General features: G+C 45.8%; 2 protein-coding genes across 2 annotated transcripts in view; both read left to right on the forward strand.

Moving 5' to 3' along the window:
• Positions 1-1,060: 1,060 nt before the first annotated feature.
• On the forward strand, positions 1,061-13,800 carry T265_09812 (hypothetical protein; the record flags this gene model as incomplete). Its single annotated transcript, XM_009175995.1, has 3 exons — positions 1,061-1,151; positions 1,532-1,704; positions 13,648-13,800. The coding sequence occupies 3 exons, from the start codon at positions 1,061-1,063 to the stop codon at positions 13,798-13,800; spliced, it is 417 nt and encodes a 138-aa protein (XP_009174259.1).
• A 22-nt stretch (positions 13,801-13,822) lies between these two features.
• Positions 13,823-25,745, forward strand: part of T265_09813 (hypothetical protein) — a gene marked incomplete at both ends in the record, with an annotated part of 72,073 nt that continues 60,150 nt past the window's right edge. Inside the window, 6 exons of the mRNA XM_009175996.1 lie at positions 13,823-14,074; positions 14,100-14,142; positions 14,203-14,275; positions 17,437-17,571; positions 19,090-19,152; positions 23,672-23,753. Coding sequence (XP_009174260.1) covers positions 13,823-14,074; positions 14,100-14,142; positions 14,203-14,275; positions 17,437-17,571; positions 19,090-19,152; positions 23,672-23,753 — 648 coding nt within the window. The remainder of the gene's footprint in view (positions 14,075-14,099; positions 14,143-14,202; positions 14,276-17,436; positions 17,572-19,089; positions 19,153-23,671; positions 23,754-25,745) is intronic.

A 25,745-nucleotide genomic window follows, 5' to 3' on the forward strand; every position in this document is an offset into this window, starting at 1 on the left:
AGCTGGGAAGACGGGCAATCGAGGCACTCGAACCGTCGGTCCCTGGATATCTTTTTACACCCGTGTACTAAAAACGCCGCAAAGCCAGCAAAGTGTGACATTGAATCCCGCGTTCCACATTGGACACCCGTTTCTTCCATATTTTTTATGGTTTGTTGAGAGCAGCCCGCCATAATCTGACACATTTTTACCAAGTGGGTAAGCTACTGAAAGGAAGTGCAACCGGTGCTAACATATAGCCCATACTTGTTCGGATAAAATTATGCGCGCTAAATCAGTGATATTGGGAGACGGCTAAAATGATCCGTGGAACCCGTGGCAGACCACTTCTTCAATATGCTAACCAAGTCGTAATAATATGGTACAATTACTACTAATGATAACGTTTATTCCCAACTAGTTGGTGGCGTAACGTCAGGTATGATAATAATGTTGCAGTCAGAATAACAGCATGACTGGCGAGAAATTTGAGCACAGGTGGTTTGGAAAAGGACAGCATCATTATAGGTGGGCATTATCCGATGAAGGCACGATCACCATTAGACCGGCTAGGTCAGGGAAGCCCATTTACCATGAGTCATTTGAGAGGATATCTACTCAGGACACAAGAATGACGTAATCCTCATTGAACGTGTCCAACGAGCTGCTACAAAATGGTTGATGGCCTTAAATCTGTGAACCATGAAATGCGTGTCGTGGTGCTTGACCCGTTTCCCCTGGTGTAGCCGCCTCTGTGGGGACCTGATTCTTGCTTGTGCCTCGTCTGAACTGGGGTTGGCCGATGGATTTTTCATCATTGACCCAGCAAATACACGGTGAAGACATGGCGATAAGATTTCCAAACTCAGAGCAAAAACTTTCATTTGGCAAAGTTTTTTGCATTTCAAGTAGTTGCGGCGTGTAATAACCTTCCTCCGCCGGTTTCAACGCTACATCTAGTACCCAGTCCAGAGCATTATTAAACGCTTTTATGCGAGCCCTCACGCTGGCATGCTTAATGCTCCCACTGACAATTTAAAGAGCAGTGATACACCATTTTTCACTTGTATTTGGCAGGTGAATGGCAGCCACTGGACGACAAGAACAAAACCGACCCGGGAAGCATGGGCGAAAGCCTCGATCCTGTGCACTAATCTCTGAATCCATGAAACGTGAGTTACACAAAGGAAGGGAGCGAAAAACTAAGCTGGGTTTGAAGGTGCTGCGAAGTTCAGTATAAGGACTAGCATAATGCGAGCAGGCATTGCGGTTCTCCAGAATCTTTCTTGAGTACATACCTAATGAACCCACCGAATGTCACGTCCCACTGATCCACGTTTGTCCAAGGTTGAAAATGGTGAAGGACAGCCTATTCCCTTATTTTCCGCTATTCACTCCGGAGCTGTAGAACGTACATTCGCCGACACGAGCTTACGGGTGTTCCATTTCCCACTCGTTTCTGCACCTGAATCCATTAAACCTACTGAACGCATTGACCTCAGCCCAACAGCAGAGGGCAGAAAATTCGACCAATGAAACTTCGACATTCAAGGCACCCTGTTTTATGTAGTCGAGCCTCAAGCTACCTTCGATGCTGTCCTTCCGTCTTATATGAGTCATCCCAAGCTTGAATATCTTAAACGGTTTGTGAAGCAAAATGACCCGAAGGAGGAGTATAAAGTATTGGCTTGCATCGGCAGCGGTACCTATGGGGACGTATTCAAGGTACTACTTTCCTAACTTACCCGTTAGCCTTTTTGACTATCCATCATTTTTGTTCAATTGATCATAGTTGTTAGGCCGATGCTATTACGACAGCTTCGTATACTCTCTCTCGTTGGTTCGTCTCGTACAAACTGAACATGTATGGTAAATACCTCATTTGCGACCGTATAGTTATACATGGTCGCCGGATGGCGCTTTAGGTACCACTGGTTTGTCGTCTACACTCGCAGCTCGTGCACACAGAAACCGTGTGGGTCACCGAAGATTGCACAATAAGACAGTTACATCTTGGACAAATAGAGTGCAATCTAAATAAACGCTTAAAAATAATTGCAGTGCACATAAGCCAACATAGGGTGACAATTTTATTCAGTTGGCTCCTCAGATTAGGTCACAAGAATGAAAGATCGAAAGGTTGTGATAATAGTAATTATATTAACGCTAATCCAGAGGTATCGACAGTGCCCACTACGTTTTACAACAAAAATAGAGGCTTATGGAACGTTACCTACCTGAATGGGCTGCTTACTTCAACCTCGAGACAGCTTAAGACAGCTCGGTGTGTAAGGTACAAACCTGCTTACCGGAAGTCCGTGGCTTGAACCCAACCATAGCATCGCGACTGCTGTTATTTAGGATTGGGCAATTTGGCAGTATCTCAGACTTCGTGATTCCTTCGAGTGGCGTGTCAGCTAGGCGCCGAGTGTTACAACTTGATGACGTTTTACGTATTTATCTTGGACATAATGAGCCAGATTTTCAGTTCTCCAAGGCGGCAGTTGCATCCTTGGTGTGTTTTAAGAATAGATTTCTTTTGGCGTTTTCAGCACCGCCCCTACGCGACAGATGCCCCGACCATTGCTGAGCTCGCTGAACTAGTTGACTAAGGCGCGAAAGGTCAAGACAATCCCGGATTTCATTACTGGTATGACTTGACTTCACAGGTTCCTGGACCTAACTGGTTGCCATTCAACGCTCGTACAAATTACCAATCGGTAGCGATGTATTGGTGGTGGTTAGCAGCCGTGCCCTACACCGGATGTTGTATGCCATATATTGGGGCGAAAATATTTCTCCAAGGCGGCAGTTGCATCCTTGGTGTGTTTTAAGAATAGATTTCTTTTGGCGTTTTCAGCACCGCCCCTACGCGACAGATGCCCCGACCATTGCTGAGCTCGCTGAACTTGTTGACTAAGGCGCGAAAGGTCAAGACAATCCCGGATTTCATTACTGGTATGACTTGACTTCACAGGTCCCTGGACCTAACTGGTTGCCATTCAACGCTCGTACAAATTACCAATCGGTAGCGATGTATTGGTGGTGGTTAGCAGCCGTGCCCTACACCGGATGTTGTACGTCATATATTGGGGCGAAAATATTTACTGAAGAGCATCATCATCATCATCATCATCATCATCATCATCATCATCATCATCGACAGCATGACATCAGTGTTCAACACCGATGCTTCACTGCCGTACAACCATGGCTTATTTGAAAGCCTTATTGTAAAGAAAAGAATAAAGGTGGATGGGGGAGGGACTTAGTGCTAGCTTAACACAATCATTCCGAGGTGCCTACACCTCCAGACATTCACTCAGGCAATCTGGATAGAAACTGACAACAAGAACGCCACTGACATCGGTTGGCAGCCATATCCTGTAGTGTCTCCAACCAGGCACAGTGAGGATCACGCGGTCCCCATCTTGGAAGGCGAGTAGCACCGACAGCACCCAAGCGTTTCGTGATCTCCTTCATACTCCTCTGCCAGGTCATGGGTTGGCCACCTCTCTGTTTATGCCACTCCGAATTGGGCATGGAAAACAGTACTCCCTTCGGCAAACGATGGCTCGGCATACGTAACACATGTCTCAACCAACGCAGCTCCTGGTGCTGTACACATTCTTCAAAGAGCAATTGAGCTTAGTGCGATTTATCAGCTCTTTGGGGGAAGTGTCGAGTTACAGGACTGTCCGCAGTAACTCGTGGTCAAATGAAATTAAACGCAGCGCTAATTTCGAAGCATCCTATAGTAAAATGTATGAATTTTCAGCGACTTTTTATGTTTTAATAGATGCTTGCTAATATTGAGGTACGCATCCAGCGAAACAGCTGCAGTGTTATTGACTTAAAGAAACAATTTTGTGGACTGGTCCGAGAAGTGTTGAGATGCAGGAGTCCCATTTCTTCCGGGGGATTTTCTGTTCTCAAGTGGTTATTTAGCCGCGGTGACCAGCAGTTTGCTTGTCTATTCACCTATGAACTCTCGGGATATTGAGGCTGGACCGGTCGGCAGATCTTTCCTGGAGCACTGAAAAAGGGCATTACTAACAACGAGCTGAGTAGTAAAAACGGATTTTGCAGGCTTCTCATCTTCACCTTACACAGTATTTTAAGTGTAACCTGAGAGTCCTTTACACAACTCGACGGTCTCAGCCCTCGTCCTTACTTCGAGAGCTCCACCGAAACGTTGCCACTGCTGAATGATTTTTCATTTTCACTTTAGAGGTTGCACAAGTTTGCTGCAAGTGTTTCCATTCTTTAGGTCTATCCAAGGTGGTCAAAATGCACATTCGCCTTTCTGACTGAGTAGAGATGGCTCAGGTGGTTAGAGCGCGAATTTACTGACCAGGAGGTCCGTGGTCCGAGCCCAACCTCTGCCTCTCGACTTCCCCGTCTGGGCATGGGCAACCTGGCAGTATCCCAGCCCTCGTGCAACCTTCGGATGGCATGGCAGTTAGGCACCGGGAGGGTGCTACAGCTGAACCGTTTCCGTCTAGAATAAACCTATCGCATAGTGTTGTAAGACTCCCACTAGACAGCCCGTATGATCTGATAATTGCATACGTCAGTCCATATCAACACTGGCGCTTTGATTATTCCGTAAAGTTTTTTGTTGCCAAGCGTTTCTACAACGTTTTATTTTAATGAATCAACCGAATTTGGCATACGAGCGAACCGGAGTTCCATCACTCCACAACATGACATCAGTGTTCAAAACGGATGCTTCGCCGCCATACAACCATGATTTGTTTGACAGCCTTATGGTGAAGAAAAGTTAAGGCGGACAGGTAAGGGACTTAGTGCTACCTTACTACAATCACTCCGAGGTGCCTACATCTTCAGACGCTCATTCAGGCAACCTGGATGGAAATTGACAACATGAACGCTATATTTCATCGATTAGTAGCCATATCTTGCAGAGCCTCTAACCAGGCGCGGTGGGGACTAACTGTTCTCAAGTGGTTATTTAGCCGCGGTGACCAGCAGTTTGCTTGTCTATTCACCTATGAACTCTCGGGATATTGAGGCTGGACCGGTCGGCAGATCTTTCCTGGAGCACTGAAAAAGGGCATTACTAACAACGAGCTGAGTAGTAAAAACGGATTTTGCAGGCTTCTCATCTTCACCTTACACAGTATTTTAAGTGTAACCTGAGAGTCCTTTACACAACTCGACGGTCTCAGCCCTCGTCCTTACTTCGAGAGCTCCACCGAAACGTTGCCACTGCTGAATGATTTTTCATTTTCACTTTAGAGGTTGCACAAGTTTGCTGCAAGTGTTTCCATTCTTTAGGTCTATCCAAGGTGGTCAAAATGCACATTCGCCTTTCTGACTGAGTAGAGATGGCTCAGGTGGTTAGAGCGCGAATTTACTGACCAGGAGGTCCGTGGTCCGAGCCCAACCTCTGCCTCTCGACTTCCCCGTCTGGGCATGGGCAACCTGGCAGTATCCCAGCCCTCGTGCAACCTTCGGATGGCATGGCAGTTAGGCACCGGGAGGGTGCTACAGCTGAACCGTTTCCGTCTAGAATAAACCTATCGCATAGTGTTGTAAGACTCCCACTAGACAGCCCGTATGATCTGATAATTGCATACGTCAGTCCATATCAACACTGGCGCTTTGATTATTCCGTAAAGTTTTTTGTTGCCAAGCGTTTCTACAACGTTTTATTTTAATGAATCAACCGAATTTGGCATACGAGCGAACCGGAGTTCCATCACTCCACAACATGACATCAGTGTTCAAAACGGATGCTTCGCCGCCATACAACCATGATTTGTTTGACAGCCTTATGGTGAAGAAAAGTTAAGGCGGACAGGTAAGGGACTTAGTGCTACCTTACTACAATCACTCCGAGGTGCCTACATCTTCAGACGCTCATTCAGGCAACCTGGATGGAAATTGACAACATGAACGCTATATTTCATCGATTAGTAGCCATATCTTGCAGAGCCTCTAACCAGGCGCGGTGGGGACTAACCGGTCTCTATCCTGGAAGGCGAGTAGCACCGACAGCACCCAAAAGTTCCGTAATCCCTTTTATACTCCTCTGCCGGCTGAAGGCTTCTCCACATCTCTGCTTAAGATACTCTCACTATTAGGGTGAAACGGACCAAGTGGCTAGAGCGCGAATTTACTGGCCGGAAGGTCCGTGGTTCGAATCCGACCTCTGCCTCTCGACTTCCCCTGTCTAGGCTTGGGCAACCTGGCAGTATCCAGCCACCGTGCTTTCTTCAGGTGGCGTGGCAGCTAGGCACCAAAATGGTGTTCCAGCTCAACGATTTGATTATGTTTGGTTCATCCCAAAGCACCTGTACCTTCTTCTCGTCGAAGGCCAGGGCAGTTTCGCCTGTGTTTTCCAGGTCATCAAGGCTTTCGTCAGAGGACATTCGGACACCGAGGTTCTGACCTTTTAGCTTTCGTCCCATTATTTCACCGATGAGGAAGGTAAATAGGAATGGAGAGACTGAAAACTCCTTCGTGTTCGAAAGCTTTTGGAGAGCTCTCCGTGTGCCCTCCCGTCCGGTAGTCCAACAATACAAAGAACTCATTACGTCCACGGGCTTCTGGGGCATTCCTTGAAAGGCAAACGTGTCAAGGGGAATAGACCGATCAACCAAGTTGCATGCGCCTTAGAAATCCTCTATACGTATGACATTGTTCTAACACCTGACTAGGTGGACCAAGTGGTTAGAGCGCGAATTTATTGACCGAAGGTCCGTGGTTCGAACGCGACTCCTGCCTTTCGAATTCCCCTGTTTGGCCTGAGCAACGTGGCAGTATTTCAGCCCTCTTGCAACCTTCGGATGTCGTGGCAGTTAGACACCGATAGGGTGCTACAGCTGATGGATTTTTTTTACAAATACCTGACGGGTTGTGAAGATTTGGTCAAAATAACCACTGCTAGTCCGGAATCCCGCTTGGTTTCAAGGTGTCCCAGGTGAACCTCTCACCAGCATTTGCTAAGAACAGAAAACGATGGTTTCTTCGATAGACGACGATCGGACGTATGTAGCACATGACCCAAACACATCAGCCTGGTAATTTTCACCTGTTTGTGTAACTATTAGGATTCACTTTGAAGTAACCACTTATGCATCACCTCTTTCCGGATTCGTTGCAATCAACTCACTGTTGCTATGCTGCGGGGACACCGTCGACCAAACGTTTGAACTTTAATTCAATTCAGTAAACCATGGACACATTGGTTCCAGCTGCTACAGTTTAGATCACCAAAAATGGGGCATCCGATTAAGCCTTGGAGGCAAAGACATGTTCAGTTTGTTTGGAAATTGGGTAGCTATGCTTTGAAGTCGATGGCTTTGGTGCATGGGCGCCATTGATTGCGCGATTGGTCAATTTCTGCCCGTGTTCATAGCCATTATTGAGTTGAGTCTCGAGGTCCACATCCGGGGAAGCGGCAGTTGTTGGCCCGACTAAGTTTACTGGTTAGCGTTTTCATACTTCGTTGCCAGGCCACACATTGTCCACCTCTCCGTCGCTTGTACTCAGCACAGGGCTGGGCGTAAACAGCTCTGCGAGGCAAACGGTCTTCTGGTATGCGGAGTACCTGTCCTAACCAGCGTAACCTATGAGGCGTAATTCATCTATCGCGGGAGAGTTCCTTCTTCCTAAGACCATCTGGCGTACCTCATCATTGCTAATCCGATGTTCCCACCAGACCTGACCAATGCTTCAGCGACGTCGATGGTCAAACGTAGGCAGCTTTCATACGTCTTCTGCGGGCAGGGACCACGTTTCTGACCCACAAAGCAGTATGGATCGCGCCACCGCAGTGCAAATCCTCCCTTCGACAAACTAACGTCACGTCGGCACCATAGATGTCGGAGGTTGGCGAGAACCGCCCTGGTCTTTCCAGAGTGAGCCTGAGGAATTTGAACTCAATCCCTTCAGCTCAGCTTGGTTAAGACTAGAAGTAATGTATTTAAGGATTCAGCCATTTTGTATAATCCTACCCATCTTAGTGATGCTGCATGAACTTTCGGTTCACATCATTTGCTTGTTTTTACATGGGCTCATCCGTATTTGGTGTTTGAAGGATTTGTTACGGACTGGCATATTCTTTTGCGGCTGGAGTGGTTTTATGCACCACTAACTACTCTGTCTCGGTAATGTGCAGTGTCCGTTGCTTCGTGATCCGTATGGGTTCACCGTTTATTCTCACAAGGTTGGTATCAAGTTGTTGACAACGAATCTGCGAAGCCGAATAGATCCCAAGGACTCTGAAGCTTTTTTGATTCTATTTCCTATTTAGTTAGAATTGGAGGTTTCGGTTAGAAGTGAAAGCCAAATGTCTGGCGAATGTGTGAATGTGAGTTGGGATGGAGTCAAGGAGAGGAATCCGTGAACAAAGAGTTGTGAGGATGCACGGCACTTCTCAGATTCTCCGGCCTTGGAGAGGTTTGTTTGTGCTTGTTACCCCAGTTTGAGCCCCGACTCGAAACCTTGACCCTTGGGGCAGTCGGCGATTCTGCTTTTGGATCCTTGCCATATAATCTGACTGGATAATCTGAAATACACAGCATTGAAATTTAGGGTTTTGTTGAGGGACTAGACCTCGGTGACGGTTTGTGTGCCTCCGTGACCCACTGAGCATCACTAGGTTGTGTCCGTGCGCCTTCAACAGTATCCCGTACCGGTTTGGTCAATAGTTATGTTGTGTCTGTGAGCTAGTCGGGTGATTTAGGAGCTTGATGGAATTCATTCTATCACGTTGGTAGTTTAGTTACTTGAGTGGGAAAAACTCTAAGGAAGAAGACAGGACACAGGTGAAGATCGCTATATTGTAGAACCAGTGGAAGAAAGGGCGCTGCGGCTCACTTGGCTACAATAGAGAGAAGTGGATTCTCAGTGAAATATTGCAAAGATTGTTCGTTGTCACTTGACCCTAGCTCGAGTAAAACCGTTATACCTACAACTAACAATACTCAAACCACATCGTCCCTCGTGTGGTGTCACCAACCGGATCGCCTTGCTGTGTACAGGAGAGTGGACAAGCGAAAACATGCTGTTGCTGGCGCCTTCCTTCTTAGACGTTTACTTATTCACCCTCCTACCGTACTCCACCCCAATTTGTATACTTGCTACGAAGGTCTCGCTACTAGGAATGGCCGCATTGTTCACAATGCACCACGCTCGGGTGCAGCTTCTGTGTGTCCGATTTCAGTAGCAACTCTAAACAATTCAAAGTTTGTTTCCAAACCCCGAATGACAGTTTCCATAGTTACTTTTAGTGTTCTTAGACTGAAGTAAGTGGGACCACAACTGTCTCTTGCTCGTACGTTGGATTTTTTCTGAATTGATGTATGTCGTCCGTCGGAAACAAGAATGGAGGATGCAAATACTGTGATTTAACGGACTGCCCCTCGCTCTCCCAAAATCCGGCTATGCATTTCTAGTGATGCAGGGGGCCGCTGCAGCTGGATATGACGCGGTGGGTATTGTATTGGGCGACAGAGCGGAAGTGTCTGGTTGTTTCGATACCCATTTAGTAGAGGCCTCTGCACGGTTCTTACGTTGACGTCTGTAAGAGACTAAAAGCTACTGAGGTCCAATCGGGTAGTTGTCTTGGGTTACACATGAGACGCACGGACAGCGGAAAACGTCTACTTCAGATGTGCGCCGATCACAGACTTCCTTGGCAGTACCGATTTGCGGAACAGCAGAAATTACCCGGTGAAGTGGTACGCACCAAAGAACCAGTCCCAAATCCAAATAGACCACACTACCGTCAGTTACCGGTGGCGAGGGTCTTCTACCTCCTACTGCTCCTTCTGGAATACCAGTGTGGACCCCAACCATGCAGCTGTGCGCTGCTACGTTTCGTTGCACCTTCCCGGTCTTCGTGAAACGCACAGACGCTTAGCCTTTGAGATACTTGTGAACCCAGGAATCAAATAAAACTTCGAGAACCGCTCCGCGGACGTGTGGCTAGCGTTCCTGCGTTGGATATAAATACCCACCGGGAACAGATGTGCAAAGCGCTACTCAGAGCCGGAACTTCCCTTCGCCCTACAACTCAGCCATCCTGATCCACACATTGGACTTCAGGTAGGACCATAAATTTGTCGGGGACTCGGTAACAGATTCTCCTGGCCACAAGCACAACTCAACTTGACGCATCATTCGACGTCAGGTGGAACTGAGTGTCTGCGCAAACCGCGAAGCTTGATGGATCTGAAAGGCCAAAGCTATGAAAGGCGCAAAAATGCGGGAAACGCTCGCAAGCTGCTCCTCTCGGTTCGTTTGACTGGTCCTCGGAAGCCTCTTGTCAGCCAAACTATCAGAGACCAGAATGGCTTTCTGATGTCCGGCAAAGGACAACTTTTGGACCGGTTGGAACAGTGCATTGAACAGCAATTCAGTTGACCGCCTGCTACATCCACTCCGGAATCCTGGCCTTCAACAGAGAGGTGGACTGTGAATATGGTGCCGCTTTCAACCTCATAAGTGTCCGAGTGTATACCTTTACCCAGGTGTCATAATGCTTCTGGCCCTAATGACCTTCCACCTGCTCTGTTCAAGTATGGTGATGAATTCCTCGGTCACAGCCTGTCTAGCCTATCTGGGTCTACCTGGGAGAGATAGTCCTTCCCGAACGACTGGGGTGAATCGATAATAGTGCCCCTTTTCGAGAAGAGTATTCGCAGTGGATGTATTAATCACAGGGGTGTTAGTTTGACTCGTGTGGTGACAGGCCTTCTAGCGTCACCGATTCTTCATTGCCTTACGATGGCATGCGAAGCTTTGACTCGGGAAAATCAAGCGGGATTTCGACTATGTAGAGTTGCGTCGGCCACATCTTCACACTTCGTCAAGTGTCAGAGTAACATCACATGTACGGAAGATCTACAATCTTGATGTTCCTTTGCTGCAAGGGTGCGGTCGATTGTCGATCGGTCAGTGCTGTCAATCAAACTTGCTCAACAGGGTATACCTCAGAAGTTTGCAAACGTAATCTGGCCCCTATATTCACCTACTTCTGGGCGTGGTGCTCGACAAAAATATCCACAAAAATATCCATTCTTGTTCAGCTTCAGCATTGATGAAATAATGAGGCGAGCACTGGAGCGACTTCAATACCCCGATGTTCCAATTATCGCTGGTGAGAACCTTGTTGGTGCAGAGTACGCAAACAACATTGCCGTCATCTTTGAAGATCAAGGCGAAGCATAAGCCCTGTTGCATAGACTGACCACCGTGATGCCACCTTTCAGCGTGCGCCTTGCACCTCCAGGGTGCAAACTTATGCTTCAGAACATACCCCTTACAATTCAGGGAGAACTACTGGAGGTTGTGGAGAACTTATCATATCTCGGTGGTTGTATTAGCTCCGATGGAAGTTTGATGAAATGGATGAACGAATCTCGAAGTCCAGAATCACGTATGAGTCACTTGTGGCATCAAAAAGCATATCGCTGGGTCTCAAGAGTGTACCAGGCTACAATAATGGCTGTGTTGTTGTATGGCTGGGAGATGTGACCTCTGCGGACAGGTGATGTGAGGGGTCTTCGAATTTTCGATCACCGATCCTTCCAAAGCGTTTCTGATATAAACTAGCGTCAACAGATTACTAAGGAAGTAGTTAAAAAACGGGTATTTGGTTGTGCGACAAATAGTTGAATAGCGGAGAACGTCCAGCACCATCGACCACAGTGGCTCGGCCATGGTTCACTCATGCCAGAACACCGTCTACTGAGAGGTGTTTTTTTTTGCGTGAGTCTCTCAGAGTGGCGGAATCTGGGAGTTGGACAACGTGTAATTTACCGGAACGACTTCAAACGTTACGACGAATTTTTTTTTGTGTGTGCAGTACTTCTAGGATGATGCCCCCGCCTGTGATTGACTGATCGATGTCAACGGCGTTCCGGAATTTCTTATTGAACTCTGGGAAGTGTAGATACCTGAGAACGCTACTGATGTGTCAGCTGCAGATCGCCTCCCTCCCTCTTTTCTCCTTCCATTCAAAGGCTTTAGATATAATTAAATAAATTATAGTTGTACGGCAGTGAAGATCAGTGTCAACACTGATTTCACCGTATTTGATGATGATGATTTTGAAGGAGTCTTTCTCGTATTTATTGACGTCGCCGCGTTCGACAATACAGAGGATAATGGACTGAAGTTTTACTGTTGCATACAGGAGTTGTACTGCATACGGTTCTTGTTCTGTTTTGCCTAACGGCTAGTCACGAATTTCGGACACCTGAGCAGCCGGGACAGCCGAAGGCATGTTGTCTGTAGGGAATGGTGGGATGTAAGAAGTTTTATGGCTGTTCCGTGTTGCTACGTAATCTCGTGGATTCGGCGTGAGCAGTATCTTCATCACTATTTGTGCACTACTACGGCTTTTGTAGAGCTGATTATGACACGCACAACAATAAAGGGATTGTGTTTGTCTATTGAATAGCCTGGTGATAGCAACTACTGACTTCTCTTAAGTCTCACTAGGATTCAATCAGTTACCAACGGGACCTGTGGTCGAGGAGAGTCACTGAACGAAAATCAACGCATGAGAACCGTTGTACAATTCTATTCTGTCCTACCCATAGCTATTACATGATATCAAGGGATTTGGTCGACCCTGAGTGGTAAAGTTCAGCCACACCTACCAGAGCCCAGGACTGAATTTTAGTTCATTCTGTTTCTACCTGTACTTGACATTTTTAAGACGTGTCGAATACCCTTGTGCTCATTATCAATTAACACCAAAGCGCTTTGATTAGTTGGAGAACGCCAACGTCTATTCCACAACAGAAGTCCTGTATATGACTAACTCACTACCCTTACGGTCATACTAGTTGGATCTTTCGCGCCCCTCGACAGTGCAGTTGTACCCAGGGATCCTTGTCTATTATGTATCTGAAAATGTGATTCCTTCCCACAGGGCTGTCGACCTGACTGGCAAGTACCTTAATTTAAACACCATATTCGGATTTCATTTGGTCACTCTTGTCTTGTGACCGAGCAAGATAATACTTGAAAGTGAATGTGCAGTCTGTTGGTTAGGAATACTCAACAATTCATTCGTGCTTGTGTGGATATGGTAGTTCTGGCAGCATTTCGGCTCCATGACAGGTTTGTTTGAAAAGAACGACATATCCCAATGAGTCCAGTTGAGAGTATACTGAGCACAATGTACTGATAAACACTCAATGGAAACTTTATTTGTCGGTCATTTCGTGATTTGGATGGTGTCTCTAGTACCATTTGACTGCTTTCAGATAACCCGGCATCTCTGTATTTCTGTCTTTCAGACAGAACAAGTTTGTTTTACGCTAGAATGCCTTGATATGGATATGCCAGTGGTACATTCTTGTCTTTGTTTTCATACGATTTGGTCGCGTTTCTACCACAATAGGTACTTTTATAGGGAATGTCTTTGTGCTGTTCAATTTCCAACATGATGAGAGAATGGTTACCGAGAACCTCTGAACAGTGAACATTGCAAACGACTCGTTGATGAATGATCATCATCATCAGGTTGCGTACAGGCGGTCGGCCAATGCTTGCTAGCAATTACAGTACCTCCACATAGCAGTATCCTATTTTCCCCTCATGCATTACATCGTCGTGGCGCCCGCCGATTTTCCTGCGATGTGATTTCGATATCTTTTCGTTTCCTCTCCCCAAATTCAGGCTATCCATAGGAAGACAATGGAGCCCGTGGCCGTCAAGATAATGAAAATTGACCTAAAAGATGACATACGATCCATATGCCAAGAAATCCACACCCTCAGAGAGTGCCGACATCCGAATATCGTGCAGTTCTATGGAAGCTACTTGCGGTAGGCTTCTCCATCCTTTGACTGAAATGTGTCCTCTTTCTAGAAACAACAAACTGTGGATCTGTATGGAATATTGTGGTGGACAATCTATGCAAGACATTTATTTGTGTAAGTTCTTTTTCTGGCGTCCCAATGAATTTTTCCACCCCGATCAGACACACGGAAACCCTTGGAGGAAGATTGCATTGCCTTTGTCTCCCGTGAAACACTACAAGGCCTCAGTTTTATGCATGAAAGAGGACGAATCCATCGTGATATCAAGGTGTCAATTGCATTTGGTTAGCCTAATTTCCATGCTTTCAGGGTGCCAATATTCTACTCACAGATGATGGGCGTGTCAAAGTAGGTAAGTGATTTGAACTTTTCGAGCGCTTGTATTCCTGCCTTCTTTTTTCTAAATCTTCAGCTGATTTTGGGGTCGCTGCACAGCTGAACAACACTATTGGGAAACGGACTACTTTAATTGGTACGCCGTACTGGTGAGTCCTAATGTTAGTTTCACTTCACTTTTGTTAGTGGGTCTACGCATACATCCTCTTAGCACATTGTTACTACGTCCGACATTCTTTTAAATCTAGAGAGACCGCACCCTTGGTAGTGCTTATTTTATGCCTGTTTGTTTCGTCAACTACTGGCTTTGCGATTTCTTCGAAAAATTCCTGCTACTGTCAGTCCTAGAAATTCGTCCTCGTTTGCGCCCTACGTTCACGAACGCTATCGTTTGGATCTGTAGTTTACATGTGCCACAGTGCATGCGAGATTCTTTGCTTCTTTCCACCACTGGGCGTTTTTTTGCTTCGTGGTCATACATCTTATTGATGTCCGAGGCAACCGAATTTCCTTTGAGCCTCCTTAAGTCAGGCCAGACAGATCACGTGATTTGTTGTTCCGTTTAAACATGCCTGTGGAGTGAGTCATGTGGCGGTTTCATTATTGTCTTCCACAGCCACATGCTCTTCAGATTTTCTAGTTTGTGGAGGGTGATCTTTAACAGAATGTTCCACTGTGTTTCTTATGCCGCCGTTACGTAACTGAAGGAATTAGTCCAGTCAACAAATTTATCATTTCAAATACGAAACTCCCTCCAAAGCAAGATCGCTACGAGGGATTACATACTGATTAAAGAAGCTTCATGGTTGATGAGGAGCACTGTTTTTGTCTGGTGACCTTTCTTCTGAAGGATTCATCTCACTAGTTTATTAGTTTTATTTGTTTTTGTTCGCCCTTTTTTTGCTTATACAAATCGCGCCCACCGCGAATGGGTAGAAGCACCACCATCATCGTCAACAGCACAACATAAGTGTTCAACAACCATAATTTATTGGAAGGCATTGTTACGAGGAAAGTAACAGAAGTGGATTTGGAAGATGGTGCTAGCATATCACAATCATTCAGATGTAGCTCCACCTTTAGACACTTATTTACTTAATCGGGACAGCAACTGACAATAAGAACACAACTGACATCTATTAGCACTCCATATCTTGCGGCCTGTCCAACCAGACATAATGTGGACCACGTGGTTCCCATCCTGGAAAGCGAGTAGCACGGACAGCATGCATACTTTTCGTAATCACTTTCATGCCCTTCTATCAAATCAAAGGCTGGCTACCCCTCCTGTCTTCGCTCTTAATTAGACACGGAAAACAATACTTTTTGATAACGATGGTTCGGCATACACAATACATGGACTAATGGCAGCAGCTTCTGGTGAGGACACACGTCGATGGAATTACTTGTTGAACAACCTAACGATCGCTTTCTGATTGTCCTGTTGCAGATTTTCCGGCAGTAGCCTATACGACCTATGGTTCTGGGACAACAGTTGTTGTGGACGTGAAGACGTCTCGGTTCCGCCGCTCGAAGCGTATACGTTTCACATCGTACTTGTTGAACAACCTAACGATCGCTTTCCGATTGTCCTGTTGCAGATTTTCCGGCACTAGCCTATACGACCTATGTGGACGTGAAGACGTCTCGAAGCGTATACGTTTCACATCCGTACACCAAAACGTCCCGAATTGTAGCCTGATCGGAAACAGTCTACTTTGAAATTCTGCTTCCGTGCTATACGTATGATATCGCTCCTTCAAGCCCATCAGAGCGTCTAATCGCGAACGTTCGTAATCCGGTGTTGTGCTTGGATACCACCGAGACATCCATGCAACCAGGGACCGTCGTTGTACCAACCTCCGCATAATTGTGTGTCGGTCACTGTGAGGCACATGTTAAGTTTTAGTCCCCCTATCGCCGGTAATTTTATCGGTGTTGTGCTTGGATACCACCGAGACATCCATGCAACCAGGGACCGTCGTTGTACCAACCTCCGCATAATTGTGTGTCGGTCACTGTGAGGCACATGTTAAGTTTTAGTCCCCCTATCGCCGGTAATCTTATCGCAGCGAAGTATAAAAGCCATTACCAACAAACCCAGCTGCGCTGGTCATTGCCGTCTTCCTGGATGTGGACCCCGAGGGGGGCCATATCAATGGCTAGACACATTGTCAAACATGTCCCAGTCGCGCCCTCAATGGCGCTCATGCATCCAAGCTATTGCCTTCAATGCGTAGCTCCCTTCCCAACCCCCCACTTAACAGTCCACCTACAGTGCTGTATTCACCCACTAATCTAGGAGCTCCCGCCTCCAGTGCGCAGCTACTTACCGTGGTAGCTATAACCACTGTACGACAAGTACGCGGTTATTACAGCTGACAATGATGATGTTGATGATGAACCCCACCCGGTTTACCCTGATATTACTGACATTTCTTTGCTGCAGTCTACACCACTGGCACCGTACACTGCGCTGGAGGAATGAACAGCACTGGGCATTTCCCATTCCTTTCATAGTCAACTGCGAAAATAGACAGCTGAGTGCTCGTTTGCCGAGACCAAGCTTGCTTTTCTAGTTCACTGGTCGGAAGAATCAATCTGGTGGAGTAATTATTCCCGAAGATGGACTTCTTGATTGCTCTTACAGAACATAGTCCTCTATATGTCTTTTTAACCGGATTACTCAACACCACACAGGCGCAACCGATATTTCTCAATGCATCCTCCCGATCACCACTCAACTTGTTCTGATTTCCGGTCGCCTTCCTATAAGGGACCACAATGTGGCCACAGAAACATTGGTCTTGCGTGAAAGATTCCAGGGGGGGGGCGAGATGGACCAAGTGGTTAGAGCGCGAATTTACTGAACGAAGGTCCTTGGTTCGAACCCGACCTCCGCCTCTCGACTTCCCCTCTCTAGGCTTGGCAGTATCCCAGCCCTCGTGCCTCCGTGTGGCATGGCAGCTAGGCACCAAAAGGGTGCTACAGCTGAATGAAAGACTCCAGAGGGACACTTCAAAATGTTTTCATATTGCTGTTGGAGAAATCGTCGGGAGACAATGTATTTGGACAGTGCTGCCTAACCAGTGACCCGAGTTTCTTTTTCTATGGTGATCGTTACATAGCCATTTACATTTTGTCTTTCAGTTTATCAGCGTGAAAGCTCTATACTACTTCTATGTGTGTTATTCTATTTGCTCGATCTGCATACACTTCTGATATCTCATTTTGCACGACCTTGTCTGGTTCGTGTCTGTTGCTTTCCGAACTTTTTATTTGTGCTGGCTAATTTTTTCCTATTTCAAAGGATGGCTCCTGAAGTTGCTTCCATTGAGTCTCGCGGGGCTGGGTACGATGGCAAATGTGACGTTTGGGGCGTTGGGATCACCGCTATCGAATATGCAGAGTTGCAACCACCTATGTTTGACCTCGACCCTAGAAAGTGAGTCACTGCTTCGTACTCTTTGTTTTGTTATTGACGCTCCTCAATCAACGGTAATTTTAACGGCCAACCGACATTTCATCGAATGCATGATTGCTTTTGATCGTTCATTTTACCGCTACCGTTGCTCACGGCAACTCCGTGTGAACATCGGTGCCTCATTCTCCGACAGTTGTGTCAATTCACCGGATGAGAATACACGGATATAAGGGGAACCATGTGCCTTCTTTTGTCGGTGCATGGTCTAACTTTTTTCCTTTCCATCAGATCTTGGTCCCAATTTTACTTTTTTTTTCGGCGCCGTTGGTACACAGAGCCCAAGATGAAACCAGCGCTTAGCAAGTTGAAAACACCACAGACAATCAATGTTACAAATTTGAGAAGCCGTCCTCCAGTCAATCACCTGAGTTTTTACTGAAGGTGAACTTGGACCTCGACTTTCCATTAAGCAACACTCAATTTTAGTCAGTACTTCAAACAAAGACTGACCGACTCCAAGCACCACCGAGCCAATCAGATAATAAACCATTCACTAGTGAACAACTCTGAACACCCAGTAGAATGCGCAAAGACGTCGCTCTTTGTAAGCTAATAAATCTGTATGGTTTTGCTATAATAAACTGAGATTTCACTGGAGCCAAGCGAGTCGTTTATGGTCGGTTTTCACGAACCCAAAAGGTATCTCACAGGCCGGCTGTAAAACTCTGTCTACCACAATATTTATTCCCGTGACCGCTTAAATAAAATAAAGTACCACGAAAGTATTGTACCTTGGTGTCTCTCCTTGATCAGATGTAATAATAAGTGCGAGTGACGGTTCCTTCACTTGACAACAAATATACAAACGACCTAATAAGTGTTCTGTACAAGAAGAGAACATTAGGATGTGTTCTAAAGGACTGTTCTAGAGACTGTTTTTAGTTGCCAAGATCCCGAATGTTCGTTCCACCTTGGAGTAGGTCACTGGCGCCTTGTACTCTCATCTGGCAGACAACACCAGCCAATACCCAACTAGCGGTTTTGTGTTGCTTGGTCCCTCAAATAAGCGTGTTTCACTGGGACATTGTTCAGTGAAAGTTTTCGACATTTCGTGCTTGCACTCCAACTCTTTGTAGCTTAGTTCAGGAGAGCTCGTCCAATCGGGATCCTTTCAGGTTATTTGGTGCTCCCTTTCTGAAAGAGCATATCATTTTCTTAACTGCTTGTTTGAACCAAGCGATGCATCCCACGAACCTGACACTAAAAGTTGCTTTTCTGCGGAGCAGCTGACTGTTGACGGCGACGTGACGTGAGATGCTTTTGAAGTGAAACGGAGACCATATCATGTTGTGGATTATTAATGTTACTGATCTCTTGTGCTGGATTGTCTGTTGATCAAGGCAATCAAAAACTCTGATACGATTTACGTGCAACGTTCTGACTCGATATTTTTTGCGTTTACAACCTCCCTATTCCTCAATCTGCTCTGTCAGGTGTCTCCAGTAAAACGCCATTTCTTTCTCTTGAATTCCTCTACAGGGCACTTCAAATCCTCGGATCTCGAAACTATCGATCTCCCAGTCTTCAGGATCGTCACAAGTGGTGTGTTTGCTGTTTGTTGCTGTTGTCAAATACTTTCGAAGCAATTTATTATCAGTTTCCAGCTTGTCACGTTTTTCACCAATGTGCACAGTGTATTGACCTCTCACAGACCTGGTTTCGATCAACTTAACGGGACAGGCGGTGTCGCATCGAGACATGCCATAAAGCACGGATAACAACAGTGTGTTTTCCGCTATTTGACTATGCATTTTGTGCATCACTTCCACCCAGCGTTGCACACGGCTGATCGCTTGGAACTGAGCCCTCCAGGCACCATTACTTTTTTTGCTCTATGTGCTCAAACCTGCACCAGTCATCAAACCGAGGTCTCATTTTTGTTGGTTGGTTCAACCCAATGACAACTTTGGTTCTAGCTGTAACTAACCTGTTATCCACAGTTATGCAACCTTCGACAAGCAAAATATCCTCTTTTGAAACCATCTTTCCCACACTTTGGATCAGGGAGTTGATCTTCTAATGGAACGTTGGCTCAGCCAGATCACACTGTCCAGAAGGAAGAGCAGTCCGTCTTGTTTGTTTACTCAGCCTCACATTGGTCTGCCAATTATCCGGACTGGCGGATTATTTCTCACAAGGTGACGTGAAGGACGTCTTTTGCACAGGGATTCTGCAATGCGCTTTTCGGTCACCTAGGTTGGAAACAGCTTATGTCTACAAACGAAATCTGCTTATCAAGGGATGGCCATTGGCTTGTTCGCTGAGCTGGACAATTTGGTTGCAAGCGTTTCATCACCAGTGAGGTTGATGTCAATAATGCGTTGTGGGTGGAATTTCGTTGAGTCTTCTTCCAACCTCAAATCAAGTGCCATCCTTACAACCTGAGCTACCTTTATTCTCTTCAAATACTACTTACCAGTTCCCTACCTATAGAGCTGCTGAATGAAATTTCTGTCGACGAGCAATAGTCCCTTTGAAAGTGACTATCCCACACAATAAAGCTGTCACACGTCAATCAAGCTAGTAAGAGCGGAGTGTCCTCCATCAAATATACTATGTAGCGGTGATACATATTCATTTGGCATATCCATTTGGTCAAATGGGGCAACTGCTTTGCTTTGAGACAAAGAGGAAACACTTGGTAGCCGTGAGTATGGGCCAGTTGGAGGAAGATTAAAGCTTTTTCAACTGAATTACAGGACTCCGAAACCCAAACCTTTGCACAATCAGGGCAGAATAAAGTCCGGCTATTTGAACTGCCTTACAACTTATCGCTATGTAGGCATTTATTAATGATCAAACACTCTGTCGAGGCAGACCTCGACAGCTAACGTAACCAAGTGGACTTCATTTTGGGGTCGTGAGTGTGTGAACCAAGTCTTCTGGCCTCGTAACACATACCAACGGTCCATGCTGCTGTTTCACAGAAGAGCCGACAGCGGCAACAATGATAGTATCGTGATTCATGCTATTTTCTAGTTCCACTTTTTCCTTCCGTCGAATTACACTCTAATCAGTAAGCAGCAGCCTTTGTTGTAATCTGGTCAGTACAAGTTTTACTTACTAACTCATCTTGCTGGTTTATCATCATTTTTATGAACAGGCGGTCCGGAGTCGTCGTACAATGGTGCATAGACCGATGATATAGAAGACGATTAACTACTGACGGATGTTCCGTTCCTTAGTTGGGTGCCATGAACTGTTAGCTCGCAGTCGAATTCGTTGGAGTTTGCAATGTTGTTAATTTGCCGTTAAATCGGCGATAGTCTTCTATAAAGGAACGTTAATTCTTTTTCAACATCGTGAATGGGTTGTTGCCACTTTACTGGATGGCCACTTTTTCCCCCATAAATTTTTGTCTTTAAGGTGCAGCAGTGACCATGGAGTTGTTTGTGATAGCCCATTTCGCAGTCCACAATCCACTGCCTCTTACAACGAATTTTGAACGTGAATGTCATGTCGTGCACGACAATTGTGCAAAGGTTCTTACAAACTTTTCACCACTTGCTTCCATTGCAAGTACTTACATTTGAAAATCGGGACCAATTGCGATTCATAATGATATAGTCTCGGATAGATAGCATGAAATCACCGTGATGCGATTCATGTTGCGCACATGAGGATCGTGGAAAGATTCTTCTCTAGATCCACACACAATTTCATCGAACGATTTCAAAGTCGGTCAAATTGTTACATCATGGATACAATAACCCTTGTTATGGCTTTTTGCTTGTTTACTTTTCTTTTCAATGTTTCCGAACGACCACCCGGGAATAGCATCTCCGCCATATACATCTCCCCGGCATGGCACCACTTCAATCGTGAATGTAACGAATGCTTTAGTTATCTGATCTTCGAATTTCATTATCATATGCGTTTCCGATTTCCTCTGGAAGTTGATCGGCATTTCATCTGACCAATGTGGTGCTGGAACTAGTGGAGTATGGTGGCTTTTGGGTAGCAATAAAACTGCGCCAGATAATGCCATGAAGTGGGTTGTACAGCATGTGTACAATCACCTTTCCTACCACGTTCTGTTTAATCGATTCTCTATCGGCCAAATATGCTTGATTTCGCGATTACTGGAAAATCCTACAGCTAGAATGTCGTAAAAGTAGATAGAAGCCCAAACCCGATCCGGGAATCCAATTGGTACTACTACGCCTAGAAAAAATTTAGCAGTCACTCTAATTGCATTTACATCCAAACTTGTGACCCTATCTTCTACTGACTCATGAGACACCAGGACAACATTCTGACGACTTTGTCAACAACTGATATCCCGATATTCATATTTCCATTCACTATGTGTGGACCTTGTGGAAGTTTTACGCTTACGATTTTTACTGGTGTAGACAGCATTACGGTGCTCTATGAATCAACGGGCTACCCATTCTCTCATAAGGATACTTTCGTCTATTAGTTTACTCAAGTTTCCACAACGGAGGAATCCCTATTTGGATGGAGGAAGCATTGTTTCAAGTGCTTGACATGTTTGAAATGAATGCGTCCAAGTTGATGACTGTAAAGTGTCACTCGTTGTAAGCGATTCACAGTTAACTTGCAAAGGGGATCAAATTTCACTCTGGAGCGGAAATTCAACTGGAGCCCACCTCCAGCTTTTCTCGGTAATTCTGATGTCCCATAAGATCTTTTGATTAAAACGGATGGTTTTTCAACAGTATCTTAAAGCATAACAGCGTGATGCACAAGGCTTCGTGTCATAAGCAGCAAGCTAATCGATCTTCGTTGATGTACGTGGGTGGCGAAACGCAGTATCTGATCTTGCGTTTTGTGTGGCAGGTAGAAGGGAATTATATCTACTCCCAACTAGGGTTTGTTAACGTTAAGTAAGCCACCATCAACCGCTCCGGTGTAGCGGAGTCGACACTAAAAGGGGGCACATATTGGACCTCTTTCCATTGATCAGGTGAGCCAAATTCACAAACGGATCTTGCTAGTTTACTAAAAAATGTTTTTTTCATCCCGCAGGTATCAGGCATTAGCGCGCATTCCGATGGAGATTGTGCCTTTCAGAAAGTGCTTCGATGGTACTTGGCCTAGCAGAGGATAAATAAGCCAGTTAGAATACAGGAAATTTAATGTATTACCCTTCCATAAGATTTGGTGTGCGGTAAAAATGAATAGCGATACGAATAAGCACTAAGTGTATTCGGGGAGATAAAAGCAGAGGATAAATAAGCCAGTTAGAATACGGGAAATTTAATGTATTACCCTTCCATGAGATTTGGTGTGCGATAAAAATGCGGAAATATAGATCGACAAATTTAAAAATGAATAGCGATACGAATAAGCACCAAGTCTATTCGGGGAGATATATTGGCCGGATGGAGATACCTGGGTTTCGAATCACCGGCTCACATAGACTGCAACGTCATCTTAGTGAGTCATATTGTTCCCCCGCCTCCTCGAATCAGTTGACTCTCCTGTTTTCTTTACGTCCACCTTCAGGACGTTAGCAACATGTCTTATCTTCTCCACCCTCTATGCTTAGCAGAGAGTTTTGTCTGCCCGATTACGGTCGATCAAGGCCGATAATAAAATAGATCATAGGCTATTTTCATAAAGGAAACTACTCACATGGTTGCTGAAAACTCTTCGACAGCCCACGACCGGTTTCACCCTTCTTGGGGCTCATCAGGTAGGTGCAGTTCCCAAGTTTCTGTCAACCTTATTTTCTACTTGCTCTACTAGATCACAGGCTCTGTATGCGGTAGCGAAGCGGAGCACGTCCAACCACCAACTGACGTTGGTTGTGTAAGAGTGGTACAATGCTCTACTAGATCACAGGCTCTGTATGCGGTAGCGAAGCGGAGCACGTCCAACCACCAACTGACGTTGGTTGTGTAAGAAGTGGTACAATTAAAAGGATTAGCTAACGCGCTCGGTCCATTTCTTTGGTATGTGGTCCGGCTCTGTGTGTATTAGATCCGCCTAGATCAAACTATGCTCTCCAATATAACAAACGTGTGTAAATCGCCAGATTCTCTAATATCGTTTTTAAACATCAAATGTTTCTGTTTCTCCTTTGTCTGGTCAGGTCACAACGATTCCACTCATTTGTCAAGTGTTGTCTGATCAAACATGAGCGTCGCAGACCGGATGCAGCCACAATGCTCACGGTACGTTCGTAGCTCTCATGGTTGACCTCATTGGGTGGAGGTTTGACCTTGTCAGACGTTTTCGGATCTTGTTATTCTGAGTTCGCATTTGCGCCGTGGTGTACATGCTTCACGTGATGGCTACCAGAAAGTCTTGTTACCATTTCCACACCATACAAAACAGATACTGTGACCTCAGGATAATCTAATGAGGTGTGATGTATGATGAACTAGTCGTCCACCAATATAAATCTGTGTGTGACAATAATTTGGCCACTGAATTCACAACCTATCTCGAAGACCGCTTCCAGGCCCATTCTTCAGCGGGAGCTTGGCAGGAAGTGGTAGCATCTTTATTTGTTGAACTGTCGGTGTGTTCTAAGAGGATTCATACTTTTGTCCCTAGATTGTAGCTTGCGTGTAACAGTGGTCATACGGTCACAAGCAATCTCGATACATGGATTGAATCCTCTAAAAGCAGGTAAACGTCTCAGGTCCTTCGTCTGCTATTGTTGGTTTTTTTTCGACGGTTCCCGTGCCTTGAGCGCTAATGGCACATTTCGGGATCTGACAGAAATATTGGTGGTTCTGTGACATCCTGAGAACTACGTGGACGTTTGCTCATTTCATCTAGTGTCCTGGATGTAGGCGTTTCCAAAAGGTCAGCGTGCACCGCGAAAATAGCCGAACAGAGCAGATGCTGTAAGAGAGTATACGAGTGGAATTCGCATTTTTCGCCTAGATGAAGTATTCAATGGAGGTCCTTCAAGGGAACAGATTTTCACGGACAAAAACCAGCAAGTCTCATGCGGTTAGTCTTGAACATGCCCTATGGCTATGCCATCAGGGCTCACAAGGGCTGGTGCACTTCCAGGTTGCCCAAGGCTAGACAGGGACAGTCAGATGCAGAGGTCAGATTCGAACTACAGTCTTTCCAGTCACTGAGTTCGCTCCTTGACCGATGAGCTAGCTCGAGCTCCAGCTCGCGCACACATCTCATAACATTTGAAGTCCGGCCAGTACAGGTCTGAAGTTTGTTCTGTAGTTTATGTCTCCTTCTGTGCGAGTTCTAGTGGATATCGACCCGCAAATAGTTCTGCTTATCTTGTTCTTCCGTGTTTCCTGTTCGTGCAATTAGCCTGTTTAAAAAAAACACTTCAAATTTTTCTGCGGTTACCAGATGAGTCAAAGTTGATTCGTGACACTTGTCTCCAGTTGCTTGACTTCGGTTTCTGAGCTCCTGATGTCAGATTCCACGAGGGATACTACCTGGTTTTCTGTGAAATTCATTGTTCTTCTTTCCTCAGGCTAATTCGCCTGTCTGTAGACGTCTTATTGCAACCCACGGTTGAACAGTCTCTTCATTTCTGGAACGTGCTGTTATGCTGATTTGAAGTTCTTCTTCTTTCAGTTGTTCCACATGTTGAATATGTTTGGTGGTGTGCTTACCCGTCAGACCAATTATTTCAAAGTAGGTAAACAATGGCGTCATATCAACTGCAACTAAAATGCTAGTGACAACTTGTATCCGGTGGATGTTTGATGGTCAAAAGCAAACGAAATCAAACTTGCTTCCTATGGTTGGTGACGTATATTCAGAACTTTAGGCTGTGTGACGGTTCTTAATCCCCCTGGCATCCCATCTGCTGAAGCAGCGATACTGTCTTCCTCCGTGGAAGGACGGGTTATAAAAGGTAGGCCCTAAAAACCGCACACTCTGATTGCCCAACGGCCGACCGTGACCGCCGGCGCGTTATTCAATACGGTCGAAATACTTTTAAAACCGGAGAGCCCGGTGCTGCTCAAAAGGCAACTGTTGCGCGCATCTGCATCGGGAAATGCCCTATTCTCTGCGCCCTCAGGCCAGGCTGGTCTCCTACAGCCAAGTAAGTCAGAATATTGAGTCATTGGCTCCGGGAAGGGTCCCACAAGAAAACCACAACAGCCGCTGTCTCGCGGTCTAGACTTTTGAGTGAGAGGCCTGGGGCAGGGTCCCTGAACAAAACCCTACAT

This window comes from Opisthorchis viverrini (assembly GCF_000715545.1).
Source record: "Opisthorchis viverrini unplaced genomic scaffold opera_v5_306, whole genome shotgun sequence".
Taxonomy (NCBI): Eukaryota; Metazoa; Platyhelminthes; class Trematoda; order Opisthorchiida; family Opisthorchiidae; genus Opisthorchis; species Opisthorchis viverrini.